General features: G+C 53.5%; 2 protein-coding genes across 3 annotated transcripts; both read right to left on the reverse strand.

Moving 5' to 3' along the window:
- Positions 1-405: 405 nt before the first annotated feature.
- Positions 406-11,505, reverse strand: P3H3 (prolyl 3-hydroxylase 3). The gene is made up of 15 exons (XM_058045400.1): positions 11,095-11,505; positions 10,362-10,514; positions 9,497-9,683; positions 9,238-9,369; positions 8,253-8,386; positions 7,886-7,975; positions 7,518-7,570; positions 7,279-7,337; positions 6,004-6,128; positions 5,784-5,879; positions 4,643-4,793; positions 4,357-4,474; positions 1,911-1,986; positions 1,347-1,487; positions 406-1,093 (listed from the first exon to the last, which is right to left on the reverse strand). The coding sequence occupies exons 1-15, from the start codon at positions 11,503-11,505 to the stop codon at positions 881-883; spliced, it is 2,139 nt and encodes a 712-aa protein (XP_057901383.1). The 3' UTR covers positions 406-880.
- Positions 11,506-12,532: 1,027 nt separating this feature from the next.
- On the reverse strand, positions 12,533-18,852 carry GPR162 (G protein-coupled receptor 162). Of its 2 annotated transcripts, none has more exons than XM_058045346.1 (5): positions 18,765-18,852; positions 15,274-17,046; positions 14,292-14,481; positions 13,582-13,733; positions 12,533-13,418 (listed from the first exon to the last, which is right to left on the reverse strand). In XM_058045346.1, the coding sequence occupies exons 2-5, from the start codon at positions 16,111-16,113 to the stop codon at positions 12,891-12,893; spliced, it is 1,710 nt and encodes a 569-aa protein (XP_057901329.1). In that variant the 5' UTR covers positions 16,114-17,046; positions 18,765-18,852; the 3' UTR covers positions 12,533-12,890. The 2 variants fall into 2 exon arrangements, with proteins under 2 accessions (XP_057901329.1, XP_057901330.1); XM_058045347.1 differs by lacking the exon at positions 18,765-18,852 and adding an exon at positions 18,274-18,354.
- Positions 18,853-19,477: the final 625 nt, after the last annotated feature.

The raw sequence follows: 19,477 nt of genomic DNA on the forward strand, positions 1-19,477 counted from the left end.
ACAATATAATCCCATCTCGGGACACTAATCCCCTGGGCAGTGACAGCAGATTGTCTTTCTATCAGGGTGGAAAATGATAAACAAAATCTCTCTTCTGCTTTCAGGGACAATTTAGTGCATGGAGACGGGGAAAAAAATGAAAACAAAAAAAAAAGGGAGGTCTTGCAGGGAAACGTGAGTGTACAGTGCTTTTTCTTAAAAGCACTCCTCACCCTTTCCACATTAGCCACGTCACAGCTGACTTTCTCTCTTGCTCTCCCTTATTGGAAGTAGCTGACATCTGGGTAAATACTCTGTTATCTTTAACCGAGGGCTCAATCTCCTCCCATCATTTGTTAATTAAATTTCAATCAGAAACAAGTGTGCATGTCTCCCTGGTAATACAGACTCAAGCTCCCATCAATATCTGTGTCCAGCATTTGGCTTTTATTCCATCTATTCACAGTCCTTCACCTCTCCTGTCTCAGGTCACTTCGCAAGGTTCTGGAGTTTGCAGGTGCTTAAGAAATTCAAAGGCTTTAGAGTTCCTGAATGAGACAGCCCACACTGAAAGACTCCAGGCTCCTCCTCCCCCTGTCAGATTTAGCCTGGATAACCAAGAAGTTGGCACTGAGAGGAGCGGGGTGAGAAAACCTTGTCTTCTTACTTCTCAGTGAGACAAACATGGTGAGGCAGTGAAGAAAGTTCCTGGTGTCACTGACTTCCACACTGTGTCCTTCTCCCATTTTTCAGCTGCTGGGACACCACAGAGAAGAAAGCTGCACCCCTCCCCATCACTACGACTCTACCACACTACGACACTGCCTCAGGCCTCCGTGGTCCCGGTCCTCCCGTGACCTGCCAGGCCAGGCTGTGTGACAGTCCACAGGGCCCCATGCACTCAGAACTCATCTCTGGCCCGTAGCACCTTGGGCTGCTGCTTCCTGTCCAAGCCAGGCTTCTGTCTCTGATCTGCAGGCTTGGCTGCACGGCTGGGAGCACGAGGCTCTGAGGAGGATCTGCTGCTGCCATCAGTTCCTTGATGTTTATCTCCATCAGGCTGGTCCTGCTCCATGGCCCTCTGCTCCATCAGCTCCTCTGCCTTCACCCGTTCCTGCAGCCATGGAGACAGAAATGATGTGAATCCTCCCTGCTGGGGTCTCGATGAAATGCATCCACCCGACTGCTCCAGAACCCAATTCCCCTCTGCAGGACCCATCCCAGGCTGGCCCCTCCACCACACACCCTGTCCAAGGGCAACCCCCAGGTCCTGCACGGTGCCCTGCCCCAAGGGAAAGCCCAGAAGCTGTTCCTCAGTGGAATTTGATCTCACTTGGAGGTACTTTGTCCCTTCAGCATGCCTTCACCTGCTCAGTGTGCTCCGGGGAGTGCGTGTACCAGAGGGCAATGGCGCAGCGCCTGCCGCGCCTCACGGCCCACACGCCGTGTGGGTTCTCCTTGCCAGAGCTGAAGGCCACCAGCCTCCCACACTTGGGACGCACCTCGGCCTGCCAGGAGAGAGACAAGAGACTGTGAAGCCAGCAGACCCCTGCTCTGGATGACACAGTCCTTCTACAGAGGTCACACACCCTGTGGGAACGTGGAAGTGCAGAGAGCTGCTAGGCACCTACAGCCAGTCTGTGAGCAAGGCAGGCCTTGGAGAGGGACAGAGAGAATCAATGGGGTAACAAAAGTCACAAACACCCACAGACTGGAAGAGCCTGGAAAATCTCAGCTAGGAAAGAGTCAAACTCTCCCCTGTCTGAGATTTGCCTCAATTTCCCTTTAGCTGTCCCTATTTGAATCTGACACTGCACCAGCACTGGATTGTTTTTGCAGTGGTGGGATCCGATAACCAACCGGTTTCCTCCTGCACAGACTAAGTCTCGCCCTCAGTTCTCTCTCCCTCTTTTGGCCAGTCCCAGACTTACTGTGACAGTCACAGTATCCATTTCAGTGAAGAAAAGGCCTCCACCTTGGAAGTCATCATTGAGGTAGAGAATGCCACTGTGGACAAAAAGAAAGATAACATTTGTAGGGTGAAGCTTATTCCTCCCAGGTGCTTCCCCACACTCCTTGTCACAGGTTGAAAAGCAAGTAGACCAGTTAGCAGGAGAATCCATCTGAGGGTGTTAAATACAGCAGTGCCTAGCTCAGGGGAGTCCCTGAGCTGCAAGCCACAGGAGGCTGGGAGAGTATGCCAGGGAATTAGCTCTACACACTTGTCCCGTTTTATTTTGGCTTGTTCTTAATCCCCTGCAGCATGCATCTGTGGCACTGCTGTGACAATGCCCTGGGCTTGACAGACCTTGTTTCTAACCTGTTGTTTATGTTTCAAGGTTGGGAATAATCCAACTCCTGGAAGAGGAGACTGATCAGCAAAGAAAGCCATGTCTTAACAGCCAAGGAATTTCAGGGTAACATCAGAATTGGAATGATCAAAAAGGGGCCTGGCGCATGTAGAAAAGAAAATTAAACCAAGAAACTTCTTTACTGAAGTTATACAAAAAGAGAAGTAGTGAGGACACTGTACAGCACAGGTGAGCCCACAGTCGAGTAGGTGAAAGAATGGGCCACAAACTGCCCAGGTTCTTCTTGGTATTCAATTAAGCTGATAGAAAACAACAGAGGAACAACAGAGGCTCTTAGTTAATGGGACAGAGAGGAAGACATAATAATGAACACAGTGGTTGCTGAAGCAACGTTAAGGACATAAGTGCAGTGAGAGGATTATCAGCCCTGGAACCCAGGAAGTTGTAGCTCTTCTGCCACAGGGCTTTAGTAAGGCTGTGAAGCCAGAGGGGTGACATGAGTGGAGAAAAGCAAGGACAGCTCTCTCACGTCCAAAGGGACAGGAAGGCAGGGATAATGGTTGAAGCATAAACAGTGTTATCCTGACCTCAATAGTCTGCAGGGCTTTAGACTCCATTTCTGAGAAGGATAATTGGAGGACAAGAAGCAAATGGAAAATGGTCTTAAAATGTAACATTGGGGTACTAAAAGCAGATTGGCTACCCACATAATGTTTGAAAAAATAGTGCATTTTCCAAGGAAACACTACATGCTCAATCTCAGCAGTTTGGACTGTGGTAAAAGGACTCAGAATGGTGCCATAGGGGAAATTTCTAATGAAAAGAGAAGGTGAAGGTGAGTATGACCAGCACACAGGGACCAGTGCACTGCTGGCATCCAAAGGAGCACTGTGCACCCAGAGCAGCATCACAGGAACTCATGGGCCCCTGGGTCCAATCCTGCTCAATGTCATCATTAATGCCCACAGCAGAGATTCACAGGAAAGATCCAGGAAGTTTGGAACACAGGCACTTCATTCAAAAGGACACTGCAAGAGCTCAGCCCTTAAGCTGGTTGGGCAGTCACAGCTCGAGCTGCAAGAGGACAGGGATGCTCCCAAAAATAGCTCAGTGGCATAGATCCCCAGAAGGTATTTTACCATCCATTCAAGTGGAAGTCAGAGAACCCAGGGAGCAGTAAAGGGACAGGACAGCTTTCTCACAGGAGGGACAGAGATCTAACTGGTTAAACAACAAAGTCTGGTAACTTTACAATCTGGTTATACCAAGTAAACACTGGTATGTGAAGGGAAACAACTCAGTGATAATGGAATTCCCTCTAAGTCCCAAATCTTCATTGTAGCTGCATAGAGATTTCTGCTCTGGATACAGCTACCATTCAAAGAAAAGACAAGTAAAATTTCTGGATGCATGGGATGAGATGGCAAGTAGGAGGAATCAGCTGTAGTGAACTGACCTCATCTGGTTGCAGTGTGCAACAACTGGCATCACCATTAAACTATATTTCAGGTTCTTTCACAGAGGAGTAACAAAACCTGCCACAGGCTGGAAAAAACACAAACTCTCACATGGAATGGAAAAATCCAGCATAAAGTATTTGCAGTGAATCTTGAGAGAATAGGCACTGAAGTACACTGCTCAAACAAAAGGAATCCAAGGAGCCTGACTATCCCTTTCCTGTAACTCACAGAATTCTGTAAAAGATGGAACTCAACTACAAGAAACAGCCTGTCAAAAGGGCTGGCAGCTGACTGTAGTACTGTGGCAGACCCACAAGATAGCAGCTTGATATCATGGTTCTAATCTGTGCAGCCTCCCAGCCTCATTCTGCTCTCTGTTAAAGCTGGCTGTGTCAAGCAAGGAGGGGAAAAAGGGCAGGTCTTCCCAGCCCAGGGAAGGTGTTTCACTCCTATTCAGCTCCTTCTGAAACTGCTGATGCAGCCTTCTGCCTGATGCTACAGTTCTCGATGGCTTTGAGCCAACCATCAGCAGGTTTCTATAAGCTAAGCTCATCCTCTGATGGGGCCAGGGATATCTTCACATGATCTAATGCAGGTGCTCTTACCTGTAGTCCCTGTACACATAGGCAGGAGGTTCTTTCCAGCATTCTTGTCCCTCAGGATCCAAGAGACAATTGTCAGCATGGACAGGATGACTAAGATCCATGCGACCTTCCTGTTCCCCTGAAAATGCACAAAAACGAATATGGACATTTTCAGCCTCAAGAATGGATAAAGCAGAGAGAAAGGGGTACAGTGAGAATAAAAGGAGGATATTTTCCTGAGAGCACATGGCTGGGAGCGAGGAGACTCTCTGGGAGACAGGGACTAACAGGATGAAAGGTTCTTTACCGTCTACAGCTCTGCGGCACACAAGGTGTGTGAATGAAAAATGGAGTTTCTTTCCAGGAGTGAAATAGGACTCGATGATTCTCCGAGATTTCTCACTAGCCTGCAGAAGCAATTTGGCGTCTCTCCACTCCACGTCCCCATTTTGGGCCAGCTACAAGTGAAAAACAAGTCTGTTACAATACTTACAAAGACACTCTAAGAACTGATACACGTATACAGCAGAGAAGAAGAGACCTTTGTCTCCTGTGGTCACTCAGGCAAGAAGAGAAGACATTTTCTCATTTAATTATAACTCAGAAGTACAACTTAACAGCACAGCAATTATTTCCTTCTCCTTGGCCCAAGTAGCCACATCTGGAAAGCTGCATCATTTTGGATCTCCCACTACACAAGAGATACTCAGAGACTGAAGTGAGTCTTGAATGAAGAGTCCTAAGATGGCAGGAATGTTGGAACACATGACTTAGAAAAAGAGGCTGAAAGATTTGGCTTTCTTCAGTCTAGAGAAGAGAAGGCCAAAGGAACATCTAAGTACAGCCTCCTGTCACCTAAAAGAGGGTTACAGAGGAAATGGAGACAGTGTCTCCTCAAAGAGACTCACTGAAAAGAGGCAGCCGACAAAAGCTGCAGCAAGGCAAATTTTGGCTAGATATGAAGAAAAATTTCACCCTCACAAGACTGGTACAGCTCCAAAAAAGGTACAGCTCAAAACAGAGAGGCTGGAGAATCCCCACCCTTGGAAATGTTCAGAACTTGCCTAGGCAAAGAATCGAGGGAATTCATCTAGCTTTGGAATTAGACATGCTGCAAGCTGGAGGTCAGATTGGAGATCTCAAGAGGCTCCTTCTACCTTAATTTATTCTCCAGCTCTAAACTAAGCATATCTGTAAGGCTACCTTCACAGGGACAAGCAGTCCCCAAACCCTGCCTCACAGAAGAGAAAGCACTTGTCACACCTTCCACGTACAACATCCCTGAATGTGACTGAGGAGGAAGCAGGCCAGAGGAGACCACAAGTGTTGTGAGGGAGACAACACACCCATGACACCACCCAGAGTGCAATCCACTGAAGAAAACACTCAGGTGGCAAACTCTCTTTCTGCACAATTAAGAAGACAGCAGACTCACAGATGCATTTTACCTGCACGGCCTTCAAAACAGTTAACCCTTCAAATCTCTCATGTGGGGTGTGAGGCGACCGCCTTGCCCGGTACCCATCTCCTGCTTCCCCTGCTGCCTGGAACACAAGGATACAGATGACATGCATTAGGCTGCCAGCCCTCCTCCATGCAAACCCTACTGCCCTGCCTGCTGAGGAGGAAAGTACACAGACAGGAGTTCTTACAGGATCCTGGCCTCACCTTTGTCAGTCGGAGAAGGTCCTTACACTCAGACTCCGTCAGCACTCTGTCGAACACAACCCGCTGGGTTCCATTCATCTGCTGGGAATCCATCGTGACAGCAATGCCCTCAAAAGGCAAAGCACCTGTTGAGAAGCAAGCACAGACAGGCATGATGAGGCTTTGGACAACAACCCCTCAGACAGCAACCCCCCGCCTGGATAAGGAAGTGGAGAGACACTCTACATTCTCTGAGAAGACAGGACAGTTCCCCAGAAGAGCCCGCTCCTCGCAGACCCCTCACATGCTTCAGGGGAACCAGAGCACCAGCTGGGGATGCTGGCCTACAGCACGCGCTTCAGGAGCCAGCAAACACTTGGGACTTGCTGGGAGAGCAGTAGGGAGCTGGGGGAAGTTGAGTGCACTGTGGATTGCAGCAGCAGAGCAGGTCCAGCCTACTGGAGTGAGGCTCTGGAGAAAAGAAGCAGGTAAACACCTCCATCAACCCTCCTTTCAATCATCTTTCATCAACATCTTATCCAAGAATTATCTCTGGTGAATCTTTCTGCTTTCTTCACCCCAAAGAGAAGTATTGGATATTAGCTGATGATTTAGCTTTTTGATCTTTGGCCTTTTCCCCCACCCTCTCTGACCTCTGGATGATGAGGAATGCCCTCATCAGGCCCTTAGAAGGCTCTGCTCTCACAAGTGCCACAGCAGAGAACCACTCAGGGTCATTTCAAGCAAAGACTCCATGACTGAGCCCTTCCAGAGGCTCTGCATCCACACATAAGAATAGGGGACCACAGGAACACGAGACTCTGCACTGCAACCTGCATCATTCAGCCACAAACCCCTTGAACTTCTACTTTTCAGGGAAAGACTTGCCCAAGCTACATTGTCTGCTTCCAGTTTCCATTTCTTGCCCCCTCCCTTCGTGTCCCTTTCAGGAAAGTGTTGATTGAAGTTGGGCTGGTGGAGCTGAACCGGGTTTGGTGTAGACACTGTTGGCACAGAGATCTGCATGTCCATGGGTTTGTCACACATTCAGGCTGTCCTCAGCTTCTCCAGCCGCAGTGCCCTTTGAGTTTGCATGCCAGAGATGTAGGCAGTGAGATTTTGCAAGATTACACATGCACCAAAGAGGAAGAAAAGAACAGTGAGAAGACTTGCTGAGCCATTCAAGTCAGTCTGCATCTACGCTAGCATTCAAATGTCTGAGGGTGGAAGACAGCATTTAGCCTGAGTAAGTCTGGCTGACTGCATCCAAGACCTCCTTCAGGCTCTTTTACTCACCCCTCTTCTCCCTCTCTTCCACATCCAGAGTTTCCTGCTTTTGCTTCTCCTGATCCTCTCTCGGGAGCAAGGGAAAAAGCAGAGACCAGGGCTGTCAGTACACAGAGCTGTGCCCAACCCTCCTCTGTAGCAGCATTTCACATCCTTCCCATTCCTTTTGTCCTCATTTCTCTAGGTATTACTGTTCCTTGTACCGCCCCTACTTATACTGCAGTCCTAGCTGACCTGCCCAATCTTACCTGTGTTTCTCCCTTAGGTTTTCAGGAATCAGCTCATCTGGAGTCCAAAGATCCTGTAAGGAAAAAAAACACAGGTGTTTCAGTACACAACAAACCTTGCACTGGCTTCTCCAGTGAGTATCAGACCAACCACTGTGGCCCACTTCTCAAGACAGACAAATTGAGCCAATGCTTATGGTTACAGCAGCAATTTCAAATTAACTTCAGTCCTGGAGCAGAAGAAAGGCCTTAAAGATCCACCTCATAAGGACTTGGGGGTCCTCCTCATCAGCATCTGGTCATGGCCTACTAAAGTGAATTCTGACAAGTGAGATTGTGAACAATTGGTGAAACCATGGCAGGAAGATTAAAATGATATTGTTACTTACAGGGTCATGAAAAGTTTCTCCCAGATGCTCTACTGCATAATAAATCAACTTCTTCTCCATCAAAGATCTCTGCACATAATGCTGAATACTCTAAGGAAGAAAAGAGACTGTCAAACAACCACCTCACAAAAGACAACCCCATCCCTGTCCAGGGCAGAAGTCTGTCCCATCCCACTGCTGTGCACAATTAAAGCCTGTATTTGGCCTCAAGGGACACTGACTATGACAGACTATACTCCAGTTTCTTCAGTCCTGGCCTTGGCACATGTCTGCAGTGAAACACCTTCCCCTTTTTGTCTCATGGACTGTGATCCTGTCCTGTGGGACAGGGGAGGACCAGCAGGGACAGACCTGGAGCTGTACCTACCTGTCTGGCTGTGACAGCTGCGTCCTCTCCCAGCTCAGTGCGATACTGCTTCATTTTCTCCAACATGGGCTCATCCGTGGGATAGAACAGCAAGTAGGAAGCAGCACATTCAGCAGCCAGTGTCTGGTTCCCAACTTGTGCAGGGACAGAAGAGAACAAACACAGATGTCTCTGAGAGACTGGAGCAGGGATGTGTACAGGCCAGCAGCACCCAGAGTCCCTGTCAGGACCTGGCAGCTGGCCTTACACCAACACACACCAGCCCTGCCTAGCTGGGCCTCCACCCAGCGATGGGAATGACCCTGGTACAGAACAGGCATGCCTTTAATGCTGATTGGGAGCTGGTTTAGAAGAAACAGATTAAAAGTAAGTGTATTTTGAAAGAGAGATGGTCCCACTTCCCTCATGCAACAGACAAGATGAGGGGTCTAGCAGCATCTTTGAGATACAAGTTTTCCCAGTGGTCTAACAGAGGAAATAAGAGTTGGTCAGAGTGGGGAGGAGCAGGGGTATGCAAAAGGGATGTGTGAAGTGACAGAGTGACAGGATGACCAGTGTCATGCCAGGCTATCAGTTCAGCAGGTAGGGATGCCTCAGAAGGAACACCTCTGCTGAGGTGAGATGTGTGTGCAGCCTCTAGGCAGGAAGTGGGAGCCTGCCCTGGAGCCAGGTACTGAAAAGGAGGGTGTAGAACACTCAGCAAATAGCTGGAACAAGGTCCTGAAAAAGTGTACTAGAGGAAGAACATGGAAACAGCCTCACACCACAGAACCTGGGCAATAAGACCGAAGAAGACTACAAGGGACATCTCCCAAGGTGGCCACAGTCCTGAAGAGAGGTTCTGGGAAGAGTGAGGGGGCAAACAGAAGTAGAGCTCAGGTCAGTGTGCCGTTTTTCCCCATGACAAGCTGCCCTCCAGGATCAGAGGCAAAGGACAAGTGTAGGGGTGCCACAGCACAACCTGCTGGTTTGTGGCTCTGCTCACCCTGGCTGTAGGCAAACTGCAGCAAATCAAGATGAGAGGGTATGAAATCTTCTGTGGCAGAAATTCTCCCTGGCTTTGTGGCAATTTCCAGGACGCACTGCTGCCTGCACTTCAAAACCTGAATATAATGGGCTGCAAGAGAGAACAGCAAGAAAGGTGGTAGCCCACACTTCTTCCAGACAGGAGTGCTGGGTGATGGGATGTGCCCAGGGTGGGGAGCACAGCCTTCCCACCCAGCCCTCTGTGCCTCTAACACTACCTGCAATGGCTTCATACAGGCCAGGCTGCATTTTCTCCTCCTCATCCTCATCCTCCCGAGGCCCTTCACACAGGGCACGACACTCTTCCAGTGCTGACAGGGCCTCTGAGAGTGACTCCTCCAGCCTGGCCACGGCCTGCAGGTACTCATCTGCATCATAGTGCTGCACACCAGTCTCATATGCTTCCTGTGAAGGACAGATCCAGGGCCCCTCATCAGTGTGGGTGACACCAAAGGATGCCCTGAGACTTCTGAATTGCTCATAGGATGGTGCTGACATAAAGGGGCCCACCTGCTCCTGCACAGTCAACCACACAGTGACAGCAAATCCCACACTAAAGCCAAATAACTGTCATCAAAAAGTCTCTCTGTCACACTTGCAGTAGTTTGTCCTCACCTGGAAGAGAAGGCTGCAGGGAGATCTTCATGCAGCCTTTCAGACACAAAGGGGTCTGAGCAAGACTTTAGACCAAGGCCTGTAGTGACAGTATTAAACTGAAAAAGTGTTTTGATGGAAGATAAAATATTTTTTGGACTGGAGATAAGATACTTTGATGATGACTGTTAGGAAACACTGAAGTAGGTTGCCCAGAGAAGCTGTGGATGTCCCATCCCTCAGAGAGTTCCAAGGCCAGGTTGGATGGGGCTTTGAGCAACCTGATCTAGTGGAAGGTGTCCCTGCCTATGGCAGGGGACTTGCATTAGGTGATCATTAAAGGTTCCTTCTGGGCTAAATCTCTCTATGATTATGTGTATGGGGGCCTGTCTCAAGCCATGGCCTTTGTGTGGGAACAGATCAGGGTCCCAGACCAGTCCCTAGGGTGGACTAAGAGCTGCTCATGCGTGGCTCTGCACTGAGCCTCACCCAATGTGGCGTGGCCTCCAGGTCCTGGAAGCTGTCTGACTTCACCCCTGACATACGCCGGTACTTCTCGATGTCCTCCTGCATTTGGAGGTGCTGGGGATTAGCCACGAAGAAGGTGTGAGCGGCAGACACGGCCTGATCCAGCTTCTTCAGCTGTGGAGAAAAGGCAGCGGCGCCTGTCATGCTCCTGCAGGTCTCTGCTGTTCACGCCCACCCCTCACCCCAGCTGCTTCCCGGCTTCACAGAATCACAGAATGGGTCAGATTGGAGGAGGCCACAGAGGGTCATCTGCTCCAACCTCCCTGCACAAGCAGGGTCGTCCTACAGCACATGGCACCAGATTGCATCCAGATGGTTTTGGAATGTCTCTGGTGAGGGAGATTCCACAACTGCTCTGAGCAATCTGTTCCAGCGCATGGTCAGCCGCATAGTAAAGTTCTTCCTAATATTCCACCTAAAGGTGGAACTTCATGTGCACCAGTTTCTGCCTGTTGCCTCTTGTAGTGGCTGGCACCAGTGAGAAGAACCTGGCTCCATTCCCCTGGCAACCCCCCTGCAGGTATTTACGCGCATCAGTAAGGTTCCCTCGAGGCTGTCTCTGCTCGAGGCTGAGGGAAAGGCGTTCACACCCCGGCTGCCCGGCGACCCTCCAGGAGAGCCGTGCCACGCCCGCCCCTGCCGGGACAGCACCGCGGAGGCGCACACTCCCACCCGCGCCCGGGGCTGTGCCCACCTGGAAGAAGGCCACCTGCAGGTAGTTATAGGGCTCCCTGCGCTCGAAGTCGCGGCGCACGGCGCGGCTGGCGCGGTGCGCGGAGGGCGCGGGGCGCAGCCGCCGGCCCAGGCACTGCTGCAGGCACCGGGCGCGCTGCAGCACGGGCCCGAGCAGCGCGGCCTCCCAGCGCCCGGGCCCGCCGCCCAAGGGCTCCTGGCGGGCGCAGGCGGCGCGGCAGGCGCGGCGGGCGGCCCGCAGCCCCGCGTAGCTGTGCAGGGCGCGCTGCAGCAGCTCGGCCGCCCGCGCCCAGTCCCGCGCCAGGTACGCCCTCACGCCGTCCGCGTACAGCAGGTCGAACGGCACCAGCCGGCCCGGCGACGTGGCGGCCGCGGCGGCGGCCAGCAGGCTGAGGCACAGCAGCGAGGCCATGGCTCCGCGAGGAGAAGGCGGAGGAGGAGGAGAAGGGGTCCTGGCGGGCCCCGGGCTCGGCCCACCCCGGGGGCGGCGCCGGTCCGGGGCCGCGGTGGGCGGGAAGGCTCGGCCCAGGTCCCGCTGCGCCGGCCGAGAGCCGCCGCTGTCTCGGGGGCTCCGGTGCTGCCGCCGCCGCTGTGTCTGACGGGCCCCTGGTCCGGGCGGCCTCCCCAGCGCGAACCCTCCCTTTGGGGTGGGTCACTCAAAGGCCTCCAAGGACGCCTCTCCTTGGAGTCACGCTTGGACACTTCATACTGCCATCACACGGAGAACTGCCTTGGGCATGACAGGATACCTATCTCCCTCTGACACTGCCTCCCCTGGGACAATGCCAAACCTTTGCCCTTGGCTGGAATGACAGCCAACACCAGCCAGAAGGTCCATCTCCCACACAGTACTCTCGCACCTCCCTGCCAAGAATTGTGTCTGGGGCAGGAGCCTGCTCCAGACCTCACCACTCCCAGCTTTGCTGGTGGGGGCAATTGAGGGGGACTTCCCTCAGAAGCTTCTGTCAGCTTTCCTGTTTGGCTGAGAAGTTTGGGCGATCTGAAGTTTCACATAAAGTTTGCACTGGAATCAACAGCTTGCACTGGTGAAATAAGATGTTCAGGGTCAGGATCTTCTTGGAGAGAATTTAATTCTTTCCAAGCCTGGAGTTGCTTCAAAGCAAAACCTTTTTGCTGAGCAGTGTTAAAAACTTGAGGCCTCTCCTGCTTAGCACCACATCTGAAATGGACAAAAGACCTTTCACCCAGTCTCCCATGACAACTCCTCTAAGGGCATCATTCACTTTCTTCGGCTGCTAAGCATCTGCTGCCTTTCAGAGAAACTGACAAGGAAGGATGAAGAGGGAGGAAAGGAGCCTCGCACATTTTGCATTTCCCTTCCAGAAGCCTGTGAAGCTTCATTAAACACCGGGCCAATAATTTTGTTTCTATGGAAACAAAATTATTACTAATATAGTATTTTAAAAACAGACACACGATTGACACTCCAAATATAGAATTTTAATACCATTCTGCGCCTGCCTTGTCTCTTAGGGCAGAGCGGATGCGAGGGTGGAGTTCACAAAGGGACGGGACTGGCAAGGGTGCCAAGTGGCGGTGGCAGCGGTGGATGTGTTTGTAACCTGAGAGCAGGCACAGGCTGTCTGTCCGTCCGTTGTGCTCCCTTCTGCGGATCTGTCCCACTTCTCTTTCCCCCACCAGCATGGGGTGCCGTGTTTTCTGCCTGCTGGCGAGAAAGATGAGAATGCAAATTAGTGATTGGGTCCCGGGACAAAGGGAACGCTTGAAGTTTTATTTAAAAACTGTGATGGCACTGAATGTTTTTGATGCTGTCCCTCATAGTTTGGGGTCCTGGAAGGTCTGTGGCTCGCAGGCCTCTGGGGTCCTTTCACATGGCGCCTGCTCTCCATCCTGCAGATGCCAGACTTCGCTGCCAAGCACGGAGCAGCGCCGTGGCCGGTCGGAATTCTCCTCCTCCCTGCTGCCGAGGGAGAGGCGGCGGTCGCGGCGTGATGCGAGCAGGAGACGGGAGTGCCGTGGGCTGCAGGCTGGGCTGGGCTGCGGTGTCTCGTCGATGAACGTGGTGATCTCATCTCGGAAGAAGCAGGCGCTGGAGCTGGAGCCCCGGGGCAACAGCCCCCCCTCCAGAAACTGCCGTAGGGTCGTCAGCTCATCTTCCGGGGGCCGCCGGCGGTGCTGGTAGTCATGCAGCTGGGGAGGCAAGAAACCGGGGCCCCCGGGCTTGCGGGGGGTGGGAATGCGGATGTCGTCAGATGAAGACCACTTGTGTAGGAAGGATGGAGCAGAGCGGTGGGCGGAGAAGATGTTAGTCTCATCATGTGACATTCTCCGTGAGATAGGGACCTGGAAAACAGAGGAGGGGGCAGGTGATGGAAGACTGGAAGAGTCAGAACAGGAAGGGAGTAGCTGAGGTTCGCAGAGAGGAGAGTCAAGAGGACACAAAGACGTGGGAACCCGACAGAGGAGGAAGTGGGTTGTGGGGCTGCCCCGCTAGCTCTTGGCTCACCTGCAGGTAATGCACCTTGTCCTGGGGCAACAACATGTGGTGCATGGGCAGCAGCTTGATGTCCCGAGAGTCCCGCTTCGCAGCTGCGGCGCCGTTCGCATCGAATCTCACTTTGCAGATCCTGCCATCTCCATAATCATCACACACACCATCTGTTGGCAGTGACGAGAACGGCAGTGAACACTTTTCAGTCAGAAGAGGAGCATTATCAGGGCACCTGGACACCATCCTAATGCTTATCTGACTTGTGCTGCCCTACTTGCAGCCCTCAGGGCTCACCTCTGAACGAGGACCTTGTCTTTCTGCTTGCAGCAGCACTAAAGCACCCACTCAGTGCCCTATTTCTTCTGTCTTGCCTTTGAATTGCTCACTGCCAGGTCTTGGACCCTTGAATGAGCGAGCTGGGCTGAGGCCCAGCATGTCACTTCGGTTGTGGTTTGGCAGCCACACACAATGTATCTATGCTTGCAACTAGTGAGGAGGATGTTGCACTAATGCTTCCTGGATGCTAGTCCTAAGGCGGCGAGCGGCAGAGCCCTCCACAGAATAAATTTTCTCGTGGTTGCTGACTTCAAGCGGTAACATGAATGTCACTGAGCCACCCGCAACACCACAAGATCCTTTTCCCAAAGACCCCCCCTCTTTCCTCTGTAGTCTTTTGGGGAGGTTGGTTAGTGAAGAGAGGTGACTGTGGGTGGTGAGGAGCTTACCATCCTCTGTGTCTTCCTCAGACATGATGGCCACACACTGCTCCCACACGGTGCGGAGATCTGCTCGGTAGCGCTCGCAGGACCAGATGAAAGAGGGGAGCAGCAAAGTCTGCACCATGGAACACCAGAGCACAGCCAGAACCATCCAGGTGGGGGCCGTATCATAGCGCAGGCTGAAAAAGCTCACGACCTTTAAGGCAAGAAAAAGCAACAATGCCAAGGAGACAGAAGTAGGGATCAAGGCAGAAAGGTAATGCAAATCAATTCTGTAGCAGAACATAATCTGTCTCTAAAGGATTCATCCAGTAATTATCCTGTGTCCCCTTGAAAACCTGCTCCTGGGGTCTTGCCCCAGGTTTGCTGGACCATATTCCAAGCTGTCATATCTCTAACATGAGACCTGGTGCTAGCATCCCTTCTTCCTGTGCTCCTTCCCGGCTGGAGCTAAATAGGTGCTAACAAAGGACACAGCCGCTGGGGAAAAAAATAATCTGTGACTCAGCCTCTCCCCTTTTAAGGGTTCTTTTTGAGAACTTCTCCAGCTCTCCAATTTTGCACAGAATCGACCGGCTAGCCAAAACCTGAATGCTGCCTACAGCCACACAAGCAGAAGGAAAAAGACAACTGGATGCATCAGCTGTTAAAGCTGGTGTATCAGAAGCAAACTGGAGAAATAGAAATCTCATTGTTTTTACAAGTAAGTTTGCAGAATAATTTCCTCTCCTCTTAGCCACTTAAAACTTGCACAGTGGTTTTAGCTGTGTGGTGTGTATTCCCCAGGCTTAGATTTAAGAAAATGCTGCTGCGGAAGGATGAGAGAATTACTGCAATCTTTTTAAAACCACCGCTCAGAATAACACAGATTCAGATGCGGCAGTTCTGCGGCTGGTGGGACAGGAGAGATCCTTCTCTAAAACTTGAGAGAAAAGCAAATCTACTTTAACTGCAGACTCTGAAGGCAAAGGGAGAAGTGGATGCTTACCAAGATAGGCACCCCAGTGAGCGTGTCATACAGGAAGACAATGGCGCTTATGAGGTTGGTCATCTGCAAGGAGGTCTTGGCTGACTCGGAGCCGTCTAGTGAAGACCTCCTTTTACCTCGTACGTCCTCCACCACAATGGCTGGCACATTGAAAGTGGTGTGTGCTGATGAAGAGCAGGACGACGCTTCTTCTGCCCTCTGATGGTGGCACCGCCGGCGTCTCCTGTGCGCCCACAGGGTTTGGTAGAAGGTGATACCCACGCACACCAAGCCCATGACGATTCCTCCGAGCAGCAGGAGGCTAAAGCAGACGCCGAAGCCCAGCCCTATTTTGCTGACAATGAACTGGCAGCCACGGGCGTAGTAGCGCTCGCCGTTGTTGTGCCAGCCGATGGAGGGCAGGGTGGAGAGGATGAACGACACCATCCAGATCCCCATGACTGCGTGCAGAGCCTGCTTCTTGGCATTGCTCAGGCGGTAGTTGACCGGCCACCTCACCATCCACATGCGGTGGTAGGAGAGGGAGGCCACTGTGAAGCAGGTGGCCAGAGCCAGGGTGTAGTAGGTGGAGACAAAGACCTTGCAGATGCTTTCGTTCCAGTCGTAGTCGGAGGACTCGCGCCGCAGCTGCACCACGGCATAGGTGGTGAGGGGTACTGCTGCCATAAGGATGTGTGTGCCAGCAAGGAAGCACAGCAGCAGCTCCAGAGGCTTGTGTTTCTGTTGTTTGGCCGTGATGCTGAGGATAATCCAAGAGTTGGCCAACAGAGCTAACATCCCACATGCCAGCCACCACAGCGAGTTGTTGTGCAAGGTGGACTCTGATTCAGAGTCCCCCATGCTGCCAACCCTGCTAGACTGCACCCTGCCTCTGCTGCTGGGATATTGTAAGAGGGTGAGTGGGACTCAGCACTGGGGGAGCCACGTCTCTCCTCATCTGCTGCTGCAATGTGAGTTGTTTGCACGCTGGAAGGGTTTCTCAAGGCATTGCCACCAGGTGCCAGGCAGAACAGCCGTCAACTCTGTCTCGCTTCCAGTCTTCCCTTTCCCTTCTATTTGATTATATTTCTTCCCCTTGTTCTAACTTTTTCATCTGTTTTTTTTCCCTTGTTCTCTTTCTTTTTCTTTCTTCCACCTTTTTTCTCTCTCATGAACACTTGCCAGTGCTTCTTCCCTCACTTGCTTGGGCTCACTTTTTTTTTTTCCTCCCCATCTATTACATCACTCTCCTCCACTCTTCTCCCAGACAAAAAGCTCTCCTTACTTCATGTGCCCACCAGACACCTTCTGACTCAGAGGCCACCTTCTGCTGGGACTGGTGAAAGCCACACACAAACAGGGACTTCTAGGGACTCCAAACACTTCGTCAGAAGCAAGTGCCTGCTTCCCAGTGTCCTAGGGAATGAGGAGCTAGGCAAGAGTTTCAGAGATGACAGGAAAAAGAGCAGAGGTCCCGATGAAAAAGTGAGGGTGGTGCATACACTGAGTGTAATTCCCCTCTCACCAAATGCCACTGCGCTGGTGGCCAGGTAGAGGTTCCTGCCAAGGCTGTCAGAGAGCTATCAACGAAGAGGGAAGGGTGAGAAACAAGATTCAAAGGGCTCCCTACCCAAGACCTCACTGCTCTCTCACTACATTGTCCTTTTCGCTGTTTCTTTTTGCTGGTCTTTAAAGCTCTCCTGCGCAGGGCACAGCTGGCAAACAATAAGGAGATGGCAGGGAGGGGAAGATCCTTTTCAAAGGTTCCCTTGGAGATTCAGGGCATGAGTTTCACTGTAGAAGAGAGAAAAGAGAAAAAGTAATTTAAGATCATTCTATCTTCCCAGATCTCTCTCTCTCTCTCCTTGCCCACACTAACACCTTGTCATGATTTAGACAGTGTGGAGCATTCCCTATGTCTTTCAGGAAACAGAAGAGCCAAATTTGCACCAGTCCCTGCACAGCTCAGACTGGACTCTGGTCCCCACCAACTCAAGCCAGAGCTGCTGAGACCATGCTCCCTGTCCTTCCAGTCCTAGGCTCCCTACCCAAAGTGTTGCTAATGCCATTTCTGGCATGGAAGGTCTGATCTGCATCATCCCTTGCAATTCCAGCCCTGCCATCCCCATGCATGTGCTGCTACACCCCTTGTTTCGGCTGTATAGCTCCCACAGCTCCAACAGTCTTTGGACCTCAGCTTCTCTCTGCCAATGATCTGATTTTTAACCTGCTGCTCCCATCCATGGGTGCATTCCACCATTCCAATGGTACCCTGCCATTCCACCTTCTTGACACACAAGTCTTTCAGCAACATGTTTCTGCTGGCGCAGTTCTGGTCTCCAGAGACCCCCACAGTCACAAACCCAGGGAACAAGACTACTAACCTATTCCTGAGACTCCTTACCTTTGCCTTCCCTGGTCCTACCAGTCAGACCCCCTTCTCTGTCTTCATCCATAGGGGACACCCAAGCAGTGTATTCCAAGAAGGTACAGGTCTGTTCTGTGTCTTGACCAGCGCAGATGTAAACTTCATCTCTATGTTGACAGCTCAGTACCCCAGCCTGAGCTAATGGCTCAGTTCCCACCCCCCCACTTCCTTCTGCCTATCTGTATTTTCTCACCCTCTCTGGGACCACCTGAGGCTTTGCCTCCTTTCCTCCCTGCTTGGAGCAATTTGCCATGACTGGACTGGCGATGCCCCCATTCTACTCTGCTTCATCTTTTCCCCCCCAGTATCACCACTCTTGCAGTTAGGCCTGTGGCCTCTGGAGACAGTTACCGAACTACCCATCTCTGATAATTCCCAGGGGAATGAATTTCCTCGCAGTTTCTCCTTCTGCCGCCCTTCCCACCCCAGCTTGTTCTGCTGGCCCACACCGGTCCCTCGATGAGGCTGGAATCCTCCTGCTTCTGCTGCCTCTGGGGCCCAATTCTGCTTCAAGCTGTGGTTCTCCCGCTGGCAGAGACCGGAGTGCCCCCGAGCTAAGGCAGGATGCCCAGGTCGGGGAAACCCGTCCTCACCTGGCCGCGCTCCCTGGTGCGCCCCACCGCCCGTCCCACAGCGGGGGAGAGCTCGGGAGCCGCTCGCGGGGCCGCCGATGCAGGGGAGGCGCGGGAGGGGGCTCGCAGGGGAAGGTGACCCAGAATGGTTGCAAAGGAGCGCGCACAGAGCCAGCCGGGGTGCCGGGAGACGCGGCCGGCCGGGCCGAGCCGCGCCGCTGCCCCGCCGCCCCCTCCCCTCGCCCCCCGCTCGGCGGCCCGGCCACGGCGGGGCTCCGGCCGCCCCTCGCCTCGCCTCGCCCGGCGGCGGCGGCGGAGCGCAGCGGCTCGGCCGGGGCTGGGCTGGGCTGAGCTGGGCGGGGGCCGCGGAGCCCGCGGGGCGCCCCGGGGCGCGGCCGTGCCCGGCGGCGGCGGCGCCGCCCTGCGCCCGGCGGAGCGGGGGCCGGCGGCGGCGGCGGAGCGGGGGCCGATCGCGGCGGCGGCGGCGGCGGGGGCCGGGGGACCCATCTTACCTCTCGCCGGAGCAAGCGCTGCCATGGCGACGGGCGCCCCGCGCGGCTGTGCGCGCCTCTGCCCGGCTGTGCCGGCCCCCGGCCCGGCCGCCGCCGCAGCTCCGGCCGCCGCAGGCAGCCGCCCCGGCCCCGCGCTCCGGCCACCGCCGGGCGGGGCTCGGCGAGGGGCGAGGGGCGGGGAGCGCCGGCGGGGGACGGCGGCGGGAGCACCGCCGGGCCGAGCAGCCAGGGGGCGGGACGGGCGGACGGGCGCGGGAGCCGCCGCCCCGGCACCGGCCCCCGCCCCGGCAGCACCGGCCCCTCCGCCGCTCCCGACGGGGCGGGCTGCGGCCGGCCGCGCTCCCGGAGCCCGGCTCGGACACGGCCCAGGCTCGGCGGCTCCCCGTCGTGTGCAGCCCTCCTGCCCACGGGCCGGGGCCGCCCCACAGGGCACTTGCAGGACAAGAAGGCACCGGCTCCCTTTCCCAGAGAGGGATGTGAGGGGGCACCCAGGCCGTGCGAGATGTGGGGGAGATGGCTGCGAAGTGAGGGGAAAGGCAAAGAGCTGATGCTGCAAAGGTTGCTTGGAGGGCAAGGCGCCCAGGGCATCGGTTGTCCAGGGTGCCTTTGCACAGCTGCTGTGATGGCCTCTTCCATCACCAACCAACACTGTGGTCCTACAGACAGGGAAAAGGCAGAAGAGAGGACAGGAGATCGAGTGGAAGTAGTGCTCA

This window comes from Melospiza georgiana, chromosome 2 (genome assembly GCF_028018845.1).
Source record: "Melospiza georgiana isolate bMelGeo1 chromosome 2, bMelGeo1.pri, whole genome shotgun sequence".
NCBI classification, from domain to species: Eukaryota; Metazoa; Chordata; class Aves; order Passeriformes; family Passerellidae; genus Melospiza; species Melospiza georgiana.